The 14527-nt window shown below is 35.7% G+C and overlaps 1 protein-coding gene across 1 annotated transcript in view; it reads right to left on the bottom strand.

Moving 5' to 3' along the window:
* The window catches only part of LOC123565811 (protein Star-like), a 39143-nt gene extending 25177 nt beyond the window's left edge, over positions 1-13966 (bottom strand). The window contains exon 1 of the mRNA XM_053549609.1: positions 13543-13966. Within this exon, the coding sequence (XP_053405584.1) occupies positions 13543-13854 (312 nt within the window). The 5' untranslated portion in view covers positions 13855-13966. The remainder of the gene's footprint in view (positions 1-13542) is intronic.
* Positions 13967-14527: the final 561 nt, after the last annotated feature.

Here is a 14527-nt window from a genome sequence, read left to right as displayed (position 1 = left end):
ACACAGTAGTCATAAAAGTATTGACAAAATACTTTTGGAAAAGAAGCTTGAAATCTTTTACAAAACAAAAAAGTCAAAGTACATGAGATATAGGATAAAATGTATTGTTAAATAGAGAATAACCTGTCTTGAAAGTTTCTACTACTTATTTCGAACAGTTTGGTATATATTCGTTATGACAAACCAAGGCCTATGGGAAGTAAAAATCTAAAACAAAATTTCACCCGAGGGAAGGTTTCAAAAGGCTTTACAAGAACCTTAAACTTATAAACATGCGCCGACAAAAAAATAATAAAAGATCTGGTCATTTACTAAGATATGTTTTATTTTCTTTAATTTCATATTACTTTGAACTTTACACAACCTAACTGTATGCAAAGAAATAACAAAGAATTTATGCAATTTGGCTTTTAGTATAAATTTTGGATCTATCTTTTCCAGCCCAACAACATGTATACTTGTCTTACAAACTCGACTTGTTTTCGAAATTAGTGCCAAAGCTTTTAAGAACATTAAAAATTAATACAATGAATAAAAAACTGCTTATAGACTGGCCATTTTAACTTTTGGGGTTGAACTGATTCCAAGTAGGTAGTATGTAAGGAAATGAAACATAGAAAAAAGGTCCTCAAAAATATCAATGCACATTTTTGAGATATTGCTTCTGGTATTACGAAGTAACGTCTATATCTACTTCTTACTCTGAGACCGTTACTGTGAACCATATGCTGTATTGTTCTTCTATTGGTTGACTAAAGCATAAATGTGTTCTTTGAATATCAGTAAAATAAAGATATTTTAAGATTTCTAGTACTTACTGGCCGAATAAAGGTATTTTACCATCTTTTTCATAAAGCGCTGGGGTGTCAAAATTCGGAACAGAATTTCTAACACAATTTATACATACATATTTCTAAAACAGATTCGTCAGCATTTGAGTTAAAGACATGTGTATCTCACAGTCAGAAACAAGAGAGAGAAAAAAAACATTCATAGGGGACACAGAATGGCAACTGGCTGTAATCTCTCTCGCGTGATCTGGTGTCAGAGCGTGAATCGGCGTTATCTTAGTCACAACAAACATCGGCGAGCATGGAGTTACAATTCGTACCTTTAAAACTACATCTAAATGCATATTAGCTTCTAAATCAACATTAGTTTAATGTGAAATAGTCTTAAGACACAAAATACATCAAAAGGAGCGTGGTCATACGGTGATAATTACTTTATCGATGAATAATTGACCGTGCATACAAAATGGCGCGTGCTCGTTCAGCTTTCGCCTTTTTTGGACGAGATTTGCTTTATATGCCTTTCAAGTTGCCGATATATTTATTTTTATAGCTCTTGCACCATGTTACTGTAGATGGGTGGGGTACTTGATAATATAAATATTTGCTTGAAATTCATAAACAGTTATGACAATTATTTATGCTTCTTGAAATGCTAAATATATGTGTATAAAGAAATGATACTAATATGTTCTTATGATAGCAGTATTAGTATCCGTCTTACACTTTTTCGTTAGGAGTTCGATTCCCGGACCCTTAAAAAGTATTTTTGAATACTGTAATTATTTTCCTCTGTTGTTGTTTTTTTTTGTTGTTGTTTTTTTTTTTTCAATACGATTCAACAAAAACAATGCAAGTTTGTTAATCTATAGTACTAACTTGTTCACTAACTTATATATGTCACCGTTAATACGTAATTATGTTTAAATACGCTTCATCTTTAATATGATCTAATGTTTTTGAGGCTTTCGTGAATAAATTAGAAACCAGAGAAAAACAAAATTACACAAACTATATAAATTAAATGCAAAATAAAATAAAAATGACGGATGCAAGGTTTGAACCATCAAAATTATAACTACAAAGTGATCACCTGTCTGTTCACTCAACCTACTGCGCCACCAAGCCAACTGCTGATCTTACATTTTTAAAGAGATTGCCAAGTACTGATTGTTTATTTATATGTTGCTAAAAATATATACAAGAACACAAATTTCGTGCATTCCGAACCTCGTGATGTGTAAACTTTCGTTATGTAAAGTATGGTGTATTGGATAAACCATTTATAATTTCTGACGGTAAATATCGTTTAAGCTTGTTAATGGCAGATATTATTTATGTTAACGATAACAAATTGCAAATATTGAATTGAATATTAAAGTTAACTAGAGATGCTTTTGAGAAAAGCGCATGTCTCCCACAACTGCCCCTATGAAAAATGTTAGTTTCTCTAGATGTTTTAGACGAGTGGATCCAATTAGATGGTCTGGATGAGTGGATCCAATCAGTAATTCTAGGGCCATAAATCAAAAGTGCCTGGGCGGATTTGGCTAGTTATCGAACTTAGGTAAGGTCTTATGGCCAAACACATTTTGTTCAAGTTTGGTGAAGATCGGATGAGAAATGTTCCACTTAGAGAGCGGACAAGAGTAAACAGACGGATTGATTTTTTCGGTAATTCAAGGGCCGTAACTCTTAAATGCCTGGACCGATTTGGCTAGTTATCGAACTTGGCCGAGGTCTCCTGGTCAAACATATTTTGTTCAAGTTTGGTGAAGATCGGATGAGAAATGTTTGATTAAGAGTGCGGACATGAGTAAAAAGGCCAATTTTTCGATATTTCAAGGGCCGTAACTCCAAAATGCCTGGACCGATTTGGCTAGTTATCGAACTTGGCCGAGGTCTCACGGTCAAACACATTTTGTTTAAGTTTGGTGAAGATTGGATGAGAAATATTCGAACTAGAGTGCGGACAAGGGTAAAAAGACCGATTTTTGGTAATTCAATGGCCATAACTCCAAGACGCCTGGACCGATTTGGCTAGTTATCGAACTTGGCCGAGGTCTTATGGTCAAACACATTTTGTTCAAGTTTGGTGAAAATCGGATGAGAAATGTTTGACTTAGAGTGCGGACAAGCTTTGTGACACACACACAGACTAGAGTAAATCAATATGTCTCCCCTACCACTGTGTGGTGGGAGACATAATTACATGTACATTTTGTACTTGTAAAAGAAACAAGAGCTGTCCGTAAGACAGCGCGCTCGACTTTTCTCTGTGCTTGACTCTGAATTAGAGCTTTGCCAGTAAAAAACATCAAAGCTAAAAAAAGGCATAACTCTGTCCAAATTCAAACCAGTGTGTGGAAACTGTGTCTCCTGGTGAAGACTTTGATAGTTAATAACTATTTAGAGTTTCAAGTCAAAAGCTTTAATAGTAACAGAGATATTTGACCTTATCAAAAATTTTAACCAAAAAAAAACTAAGTTAAAAAGGGACATAATTTTGTCAAAATTCGAATCAGATTTATGGTGACTGTTTCTCTTGGTGTAGACTTTGACGGTAAACAAGTATTTTAAGTTTCAAGTCAAAAGCTTTGATAATAACAGAGATGTTTGACTTTATCAAAAACTCTAACCAAAATTCTAAGTTAAAAAGGGGCACAATTCTGTCAAAATTCAAATCAGAGTTATTGGAGTTGTGTCTCCTGGTGTAGATTTTGATAGTAAATAAATATTTTGAGTTTCAAGTCAAAAGCTTTAATAGTAACAGAGACATTTGACTTTATCAAAAATTTTAACAAAAAAATCTGAATTAAAAGGGGCATAGTTCTGTCAAAATTCAAATCAGAGTTATAGGGATTATTTTTCCTGGTGTAGAATTTGATAGTAAAAAACTATTTTAAGTTTCAAGTCAATAGCTTTGATAGTAACAGAGATATTTGACTTTATCAAAAACTTTAACCAACGGCGACGCCGACGCCGATGCCGAAGCCGGGGCGAGTACAATAGCTCTATTTTTTTTTTCGAAAAGTCGAGCTAAAACGGAGAGAAAATTGATCAATTTACATAAGTTCATGTCATTGAGCCAGTACTTCTTTAACATTCACCTTTTAAAATTTGCTAGAACATAATTTTAGAGAATCTGTTCGCCAATGAGATTTTTGCAATCTTGTATACCTACAAGCGGTTTCATGGGATGGACTCGTACATTAAGACTGATTACTAGCAGATTTGTAAATCAGCGTGAGAATCTAGTGGCTTATCTAAGGTCGGCGGTTCTAACTATGTTCTCGCCTAAACCTAAAATAATACCTGGAGGAGCATCTTTCCCTACCAATTAAAACCTGAGACATTTGCCATATGCTGTTAATTCGTTAAATGTGTCGCTTCCGTGTTACTCTATCCCCCCAAAAATAAAAAAAATATATTGTATTGTTCTCGTTTTGTGTGTGTGTGTGTGTGTGTGTGTGTGTGTGTGTGTGTGTGTGTGTGTTTTTCGTTTGAGAAAAACCCTGTATAATTTTCATTTATGATACTATACCTAACGGACCCGTAAATATTCAAAACATGTATATACGGAGTTGTTCAGAAGAAATAGAAAATACTTTCTATAATGGTTACCTTGTTTGGTAATATGTATTTTGTCTTACAAAACACATAATTCGACTGTCAACATTCTATTTGGTAGAAAATATCAAACTTCTTTTTCAAACATATTTTTTCTTTTAATGTGTTTTTATTGTGTACCTTACATATTTATCTCTAGAGGTACTCCGGGAAAATGAAAATTATTTTACTTATATATATATATATATATATATATATATATATATATATATATATATATATATATATATATATATATATATATATATATATTTAATACTGCAGTTTTTTTGGGGGGGGGGGTCATTTTGACAGCTCTACTTTCACTTTCATTTTACAATATTTGCATTTTTGAAAGGTACATGGTTTGTAACATTTTCAACTCCCGGAGTACCTGGACAAATATGTTCACGCTATGTACCCGGATAATCTTAACTCTGTTCAGCGACCCTAACTCAGTGCCAACATGGCGGATGTAAAGCCGGTACAACTTTGTTTTCTGTGTAATTACGATGTATAAAGGAATGTTTCTGTTGTTATATCTATCTCCATTGATCAAGTGTATATTTATTTAAAACTGTATCATGTTAAATATATCAACCCTTGTGCTTTCAGGTGGAAAAACGACGAACAAGGCAACTTTTTCAAAAAATCTTTAAGAATACTTCTATGCTTTTGATGCCTCGACTATTTTGTTGTTTGAAAGCAAAGATATACTGCTTTATAGGCCCGTTTACACTATGTTGTTAACCCACTACATGCTGACACAATGCATGTTCAAATGTACTGACAGCGAGAAAAGGGATAAAAACCGAACTCAGTTTACATGAGGAATGGATAAAAACCTAACTTACACGAAATTGCGTGACGGATAAACACCTAACTGACTAGTATTCTATAGAAATGAATGAGTTGACATGTACATGGTCTGATTATTGTAAACATTACTTTATAAGCGGTATTGTCTTCAAACTTTGTCATTAATTTTACAAGATGTTATATGTATGCCCACTCCAGTCAAATATGTTTTCATAATTTTAATATTATGCAAATAGCAATGTTTGCAAAAATGTGGATAAACCCTCAAAAATAACTCAGTATAAAAGTCAAAATTATTATATTATTATATAAGAAATTATTTAATACCAACGATGTTCAAAGTTCTGTAACCCCCAACCCTCTCTCCCTCCATCACACACACACACACATACACACACACACACACACACACACACACACGCGCGCACATACGCGCACACGCGCGCACGCACACACACACACACACACACACACACACACACACACACACACTGTTTCAGAAGAATTGTGTTTGTTTCAAATCTTGTATATCGTATAGTGTAAGAGATTTTTATAGAGGTGCTAATGGAATATTTTTGATATTGTTTAAATGGGATTAGATTTATGATTAATTATTAAATATGATATTTTCAGATGGTAAATAGGGAAGAAAAGTGTGTGTGTGTGTGGTGTGGTGGAGTGGGGGAGGGGGGGGGAGGTGGGGGAGAGAGTAATGCATGGACTGACGGGGCAGGGGTGTGGGTATCCTTATATTTTTCACTTGTCCACGGACACTTAAAAATCCACTTGTCCATAGTCAAATTTCACTTGCTCTGATTTGTAATATTAAACCTTCATGAAAGCGCAAATAGACTGGAGATCGAGTTCTTTATTTAGGACAATGAAAAGAAAAGCATATCACAGTAGCTGTGGTAAAAAAATAAGCTGTTGAAATATTTGCCTTTTAACGTTTATAAAAGTCTGAAATCGCGTAAGCAGGGTTCGGGATCTTTTGAGGTCATGCCCGAAACACTGCCCACGCAATGGTGCAAAGCCAGATGAATTCAGAGAAAGACTCTTAAAACGTTCCGACTTGTTTTAGTCATACTTGCGATCTCTGTGTGCTTTTGATTTTAATTTGGCTGACTATACTGGCTCCAATATTTCCTGTGACAGTGACTTATTGTCTCAGCTGTTGGAATTCTACTTACAAACTTGTCATAATACTTTTTTTAAGTTGTTTACGTTTCTGATGTCTTTAAATGTCCTTTTAGTTCTGTGTGTGTAACCCTTGTTTTCCTTTTTTAGTTTTAGTTACAGAATGCTATAAGCATTTTGATGATGCAAATGTTTTTCTTCAGCTGCTTTAAATAGTTCTTATGCTCCCTTTAGCATGTATATGATTTCTTTTTTTATGTTTTTTTTTTAAAAAATGCATGTCGTAAAATGTGACTCTTCTTATTTTTATTTTTTATTCTTATACTTATCCGACGTTAAATAAATCTTCTTGTATCTAAATCTTCCCTGATATTTTATCATAGTCACCGAGTTACAGTGTGCGCGAGACTTAGTCAAAAAACCCATTATCTTTATCACCGCCATACACTTGAATCAACACACAATCTAAATGATATTTTATGTTTTCTCATTTTATACCTGAAAAAGTATGCTTGTTCGCGGACAAACAGAATGAAAAATGCACTTGTCCGCCGGCAAAAAATCATGAGTCGGATAAGTTGGACATAGGAATCCCACATTCCCTGCAGGGGTGGGTAGGTCAAAGAACTTTGAGCATCAACAGTCCATAAATAAAGCACAGACGAACAGCCGTTTTCGTTTGGTTAGGTGTTTATCCATTCTAAGTTCGTATTTATCCAGCACTGTTTCCTATACCAGTTAGGAATTATCCGCAAATTTAAACCCACCTCATAATCAATACAATTTTTAAGCTATTAAAATCAATTTCAAACTTTGATACTGTTAAACATTGTCAAAGAGATGTTTATGGAACCAATGCATTTGATAAGTAAGGTCTTACTGTAATTTCTGGTACATTAAAACAGATAGAAACATAAAACATGTTCATTTTGAAGACTTTTTGAGTACATTTTAATGAATTCCAGCCTTTTCGATTGAAATATTTAGTACACAAAACATGTTATCAATACAGGATATTATGACTATCAAAAGTTTTACACAAACATTGCATACTAATATAAAAACATGAAAAAAGACTACATACATCGTCTTTCTGTCAGCCATGTTGGCACTGAGTTAGGGTCGCTGAACAGAGTTGATATTATCCGGGTACATAGCGTGCATTTAAATTTAATTTAAAATGTTGTTTGTACATTCCACTGGCGCCAGACCAGAAAGAAAATGCCTCTGTACATGTTATACCCTATCCCTAGGTATTCTATAAGAACCATGGTTATGAAGGGGAAAATATACTAACCCGTTTCAATCGTACATTTCTCAATTTAAACGCGCAGTTCGGTGAATGGGTATCGCTTGTTCAATATACTAGCTAGTATATTGAACAAGCGATAATTTATCTTCCAACGAGCACCAGTCACATTGTCTCAGTATTTCATAATGCTGAGATTATCAACATGTTTCATGCTTTCGTCAACGTTACAGAAAAAAACTTGCGTGACCTTCCCTAATGAACATCCGGTCTAGAGGTCACGGCAGTGTGCACATGTTTGGCGAAATGTAAACAAACAAAAACAGAATTTAAAAAATCACAATTTTACACTAAAACTAGAAATAATGAATGAAATTCATCTTGTATATGGTCTTTAATTTGAAATCGTACATTGGTCTGCATCTGTTCTGTTTATTTTATTCATTTTGCACATTTTTGCTGCATTTTCACATTTTAGCGAACACGTGTAGTAAAATGACGATTGACATACAATTTCCCAACAGCCAATCAGAATAGTTTTGTAACCTAGAACGGAACTTCACCAGGGAAGTTCAAGCAAGATTTTTGTGTAACTTTGGAATAACTTTAAACTACGCGTTGTTTTTATAAGATAAGATGTATCGAACAAATATGACCGGTACACAATGGAAGATAAATTACCACTTGTTTGATATCCATAGTACACATTTACCGAACTGTGTGTTTTAGGTATGAAATACGCGATTGAAATGGGTTAGTATATTTTCCCGTTCACGACCATGGTTCTTATAGAATACCTAGGGGTAGGGTATAACATGTACAGAGGCATTTTCTTTCTGTTCTGGTGCCAGTGGTACATTCATTATTGACCAAATACGCACACTATATTTATCTGAGCAGTAAGTTCAGCGTAAATGCGCTCTGCGTATTACTATGCGTTTACAGATTTCCCGCACACCATACCTATAGTTCGGACTTCATTAATGTGTAAAAGCATGTGCACAAAAATGACAAATTTTGCCAACACTGTGTAGTTAAGAGGAATATCAAATGAAAATGGAAAAATAGGACTCAGCTCATTTTACACAGATAGTTGGGCTTTTATATGTGTTAAAGTTTTCCGCACTTTATATGTTGATGATACTGTAACCGAATACTTGAACCGAAAACTTCGACACCAGAATACTAAAAACTTTTCTCACTTTAGCCTTTTAATTAAAGTGAGAGTTCAGTACTTCACGGATTTAACGTATTCGCACTGGCCATATAGCTTTCGCAGAAGCGGTGGTTCCAACGCAGCGGCGATGGAGAATTCGTCGCAGAAGCGGTGGAGAAATATGGCCGACTGACTACATTACGGTAAGTTTTCTAATGAGTTTTCCCATATTTTCCAGATCATTATCGTTAATGTAAACATTTCTGTACAGTTTGACGAGGAACTGCCGTCTTTGTAGAATTTCCATTTAAAAGGGTAAAATGTTGTAAAAAGCGACCCATGAGCACATTTGCATCAAATCGTAAGTATGACACTGTCAAGCAAAAGCTATTTTTGAGTAATCGATGAATCTTTATTGCAGGCATATAAGATAATCAACCAAAAAGTGATTCTAACGCAGCGGCTGTGGGTACAGTTGCAACGCATCGCGGTGGATCTTGTTTCTTTAATGTTCGTTATGGACTTTAAATTTAACTAAATAACATTTTCCCCGAGATTTTGATTGGGGTAGATACATGAAATCACTTTGACATTAGACAGCGATAGAAACTGAATGTTTAGAAATAGTATTCTATTGATTTGCACTTCCATTCTTTTGAATACATAAGCGAAAATTAAGCTTAACTAGAAAATGCTTTTGTAAAAAAGCGCATGTCTCCCCCAATGCAAAGTCCTATAGGCAAGATGTCAATAGGGGTCAGGAGCGAAAGTCAAAGAGACACTGATGGTTGGCTGCAATAGGGAACATCTACTTGGCATGTCCAGTTATCCCGCTAAATTTCAACACTCTTGGCCTAGTGGTTCTCAAGTCACTTTTCAGGCTCCAGTGACCTTGACCTTTGATCCAGTGACCTCAAAATAAACAGGGGTCATCTACTCTGCATGTCCAATCATCCTATTAAGTTTCAACATTCTAGGTCAAGTGGTTCTCAAGTTATTTCCAAAAATTGATTTTACATGAACAGGCCACTGTGGCCTTGACCTTTAATAGACTGACCTCTTGGCCTAGTGGTTCTCAAGTCACTTTTCAGGCTCCTGTGACCTTGACCTTTGATCAAGTGACCTCAAAATCAATAGGGGTCATCTACTCTGCATGTTTAATCATCCTATGAAGTTTCAACATTCTGGGACAAGTGGTTCTCAAGTTATTGATCGGAACTGGTTATCACTGTTCAGGCCCCTGTGACCTTGACCTTTAACGGAGTGACCCCAAAAACAATAGGGGTCATTTACTCTGCATGAACAATCCTCCTATGAAGTTTCAACATTATGGGTCGAGATGTTCTCAAGTTATTGGAAATGGTTTTCCATGTTCAGGCCCCTGTGACCTTGACCTTTAACAGAGTGACCCAAAAATCGTTAGGGGTCATCTACTTTGCATGACCAATCATCCTATGAAGTTTCATCATTCTGGGTCAAGTGGTTCTCAAGTTACTGACCGGAAATTGTTTTCAATGTTTGGGCCCCTGTGACCTTGACCTTTAACAGAGTGATCCCAAAATCGTTAGGGGTCATATACTCTGCATGACCAATCATCCTATTAAGTTTCAACTTTCTGGGTCAAGTGGTTCTCAAGTTACTGACCGGAAGTGGTTTTCAATGTTCAGGCCCCTGTGACCTTGACCTTTAACGGAGTGATCCCAAAATCAATAGGGGTCATCTAGTTTGAATGTACAATCATCCTATGAAGTTTCAACATTCTGGGTCAAGTGGTTCTCTAGTTATTGATCGGAAATGGTTTTCAATATTCAGGCCCCTGTGACCTAGACCTTTGACGGAGTAACCCCAAAATCAATAAGGGTCATCTACTCTTCATGATCAATCATCCTATGAAGTCTCAACATTCTGAGTCAAGTGATTCTCTAGTTATTGATCAGAAATGGTTTTCAATGTTCAGGCCCCTGTGACCTTGACCTTTGACGGAGTAACCCCAAAATCAATAGAGGTCACTTACTTTTTGTGACCAATCATTCTATGAAGTTTCAACATTCTGGGTCAAGTGGTTTTCTAGTTATTGATCGGAAATTGTTTTCAATGTTCAGGCCCCTGCGACCTTGACCTTTGACAGAGTAATCCTAAACTCAATAGGGGGTACCTACTCTTCATGACCAATCATCCTATGAAGTTTCAACATTCTGGGTCAAGTGGTTCTCTAGTTATTGATCGCAAATGGTTTTCAATTTTCAGGCCCCTGTGACCTTGACCTTTGACGGGGTGACCCCAAAACCAATAGGGGTTATCTACTCCAGCAGCCCTACAATCCTATGAAGTTTGAAGATTCTAGGTCAAATGGTTCTCCAGTTATTGCTCGGAAATGAAATGTGACGTACGTACGGACGGACGGACGGAAGGACGGACGGACGGACAGGGCAAAAACAATATGTCTCCCCCATAGGGGGGCAGACATAATAATTTGAATTATGATCTTCTGCCAAGAAATAACACCATGTTCTATCATAACAATTACACTTCAATTATAATTGTTGATATAAACACATCAGAAATTTCTTTAAAGTCATTTTCCCTGAATATATGCAAATATCAACTGACAATGTCGATTGTTTAATTAAATGCTGACCACATGCGACTTTTACATTATATAACATACCAACTTGACAAATGTACAATACAACAACCATACCATGTCACTGAGCAGCTGTGTTGTAGGCGTTTTACTTTTTTGAAGTAGGCCGATGTATCTCTACTTTTACAATATCCTTTTCTTTTCTTTTCACAGGATTTCAAAATGTCAAGAAAAAAGTTTAGATCTTTTTTAGTTTCAACACTGAAAAATAAACGGAGAAACAGAGTACAGACAACTATGTAAAAATACAAAAAGCCATAACTTAACATCGCTTTGCTTCTTTTGTTGAAGACGGTAAAATGGTACAATTGTTCTACCTCACACGAGATGAAAAGTAGAGCAATGTTATTAAGAGGTCTTTTGTTTTTTATAAGGTTTAAAAACAAAGTGAAAAATAAAGAATCCTCGCCTCAGAAGATTTTCTAGGAACTTCTTTATTCATAAAATAAAACATCGTCAACCATTTCTTATTCTCTTGAATTATCAATTTTTCTTTATATTCTGATGGCATATGAATCAGTTGTTTCTTTGTAGTCTTCTTGGCACTAGGACAAGGAGTAAAGTGTCTCTTATGTTTGATTGGCGATGTGACATTTTTTTTCGCTGAATCTTGAAAGTTATTGTCTATTATTTGTTATATCATTGCTTTCTGTTTGTCGTTTGTTTATCTTTAACTGTTGAAACAAACAAAACATTTCTCTTAAATTTTTAAAATCCTGTGGTAAATCTGAGAAAAGAAAATGACATTATGGAGGTAGAGATGACTCAGCCTACTTGTAAAAACTCTTAACTTGTATAACGCAGCTGCTCAATGGCATTTTGTAATGGTTTGCTACGTATTAGTTATTCTATTTACATTAGTCAAGTGTAAAAGTCGCATGTGGTCAGCAAATTAATCAAACAGTCGATATTGTCAGTTGATATTTTGTTTATATTTAGGGAAAATGAAGCTAACGAAATATTTTATGCGTTCATATAAACAATCATAATTGAAGTGCATTTGGTACGATAGAACATGGTATTATTTCTTTGCAGAAGATTATGGTTCAAAACATTAAACTTACTTTACGTGTATGTATTCATTCCAAACGGAAGTGCAAATCAATAGAATACTATTTCTAAATATTCAGTTTCTATTGCTGTCTTATGTCAACGAGATTTCATGGATATACCCCATTCAAAATCCCGGGAAAAGTGTTGTTAAGTTAAGTTAGAAGTCCATCACGAACATTAAGGAAAGAAGATCCATCGCAATGCGTTGCAATTGTACCACCGCCACTGCGTTGGAATCACAGTTTGGTTGATTATCTTAAATGCCTGCAATAAAGATTCACCGATTACACAAAAATAGTTTTTGCTTGTCAGTGTTCTACTTACGATTTGATGCTCAGGGGTCGCTTTGTGCAATATTTTACCCTTTTTAATGGAAATTCTACGAAAACGGCAATCCCTCGTCAAACTGTACAGAAGTGTTTACATTAACAACAAAGAATTGCACTGAGCAAGTGTTTGTGGCTGGAAGAGTATACATGCGGTCTCCTGTCTCGCTGGTTGTTTTCAGTCAAACGTGAATGAATATGGGAAAACTCATTAAAAAACTTACCGTATTATCTGATTATAGTCAGTCGGCCATATTTCTCCACCACTTCCGCGACGAATTCTCCACCGGCACCGCCGCTGCGTTGGAACCAACGCTTCTGCGAAAGCTATGGCCAGTGTGGTATTGTCACATTGGAATAAACAACTGATAAAGATTGTTTTACGGCGACTTCGAAATTCCTCAGAAATAATGACATAAACCCCACCCACCTGGTGGCCTTAACATATTCTTTTTATATGAGCCGCGCCATGAGAAAACCAATATAGTTGCTTTGCGACCAACATGGATCCAGACCAGCCTGCGCATTCGCGCAGTCTGGTCAGGATCCATGTTGTTCGCTTTCAAAGCCTATTGCAATGAAACCGTTAGCGGATAGCATGGATCCTGGTCTTGATCAATGCTGGTCGCAAAGCCACTATGTTGGTGTTCTCATGGTGCGGCTCATGTAAGAATTAAATTATTTTAATTGGATTGTCTATTCGTAAGTTTATTTTTCTGTTTTTCTATATTATTGAAAGATCAGCGGTAAAAACTTACCTTTTGATTCAAATACTCGTCTATAAACTTTGTTTGCCCGGGTGACGGATTCCGTATTTCAGGATTAGAAAGGTTGTACGGCAGCACTGACGGAGGTTGTGCATAATATTTCTGCACGATAGATACCAACGTTCTATCGTTAAAGTCCACCTTGTCTCTATTCAGTTTTGGCATTATGTCTATATAATTTATATTTTCCCAATGCGAAGTTTCCTTAAGCAGATTAATCCGTCCTGATCTCATAATTGCCAAGACTGCCATCACTAAGATTACCAATTTAAAACAAAACAGACGTGTTTCTTTAACACTCATCTTGCGGGAAATTAAAGATAAAATATCTTAACCTTTTTTTCTAATATGGCGGTGATTCTCTTATAAAAATACCGACCGAAGTGAGGTGTGCGTCTTTATACAAACCTGAGCCCGTGAAATGCGTGAACACCTAGCCACGTAGCGGCTTTACTTGTTTACGCTTTGCATGCGATACTGAGGCTCGGTATTTGATTTACCGCATGGTCGTGTACATAATTATACATGTATACGAATAAACGCAATGTGTAAACATAGTTTTTCGCTTTGCACACCTTTCTTGGACATGAAAGCCTTTTCACTTAAAATGTGTGAGCATCCGCTGGGAAAATATTAATGAAAGATCGGATTTTTTTCCAAAGCGAAATTCAATTTCAGTCAATTTCAAAAACAAGAAATATTGCACATTTTATTGAATATATAAATAAAACAAAACCATATTAGGACTATTGTACTATTTTATTGAACTGTCAAATGCATATTGATTACATGGGCGGTGCACAGAATATTTCAATCTTCGGTTCATATTCGGTACATTCCGTATAGTATACGGAAAGTAACCAGAAATTAAAATGGTTTATATTGAAAACGTGCATACGGATGTACGCAAGTCACGATAGCTCAGCGGTCATCGTCAATAGCTTGAAACCTGGAGATCTTAAGATCGAAACCGTTC

The sequence above is a fragment of the Mercenaria mercenaria genome, chromosome 8 (genome assembly GCF_021730395.1).
Source record: "Mercenaria mercenaria strain notata chromosome 8, MADL_Memer_1, whole genome shotgun sequence".
Taxonomy (NCBI): Eukaryota; Metazoa; Mollusca; class Bivalvia; order Venerida; family Veneridae; genus Mercenaria; species Mercenaria mercenaria.
The sequence above is the reverse complement of the archived record's forward strand: the minus strand, read 5'-3'. Positions and strand labels throughout refer to the sequence as shown.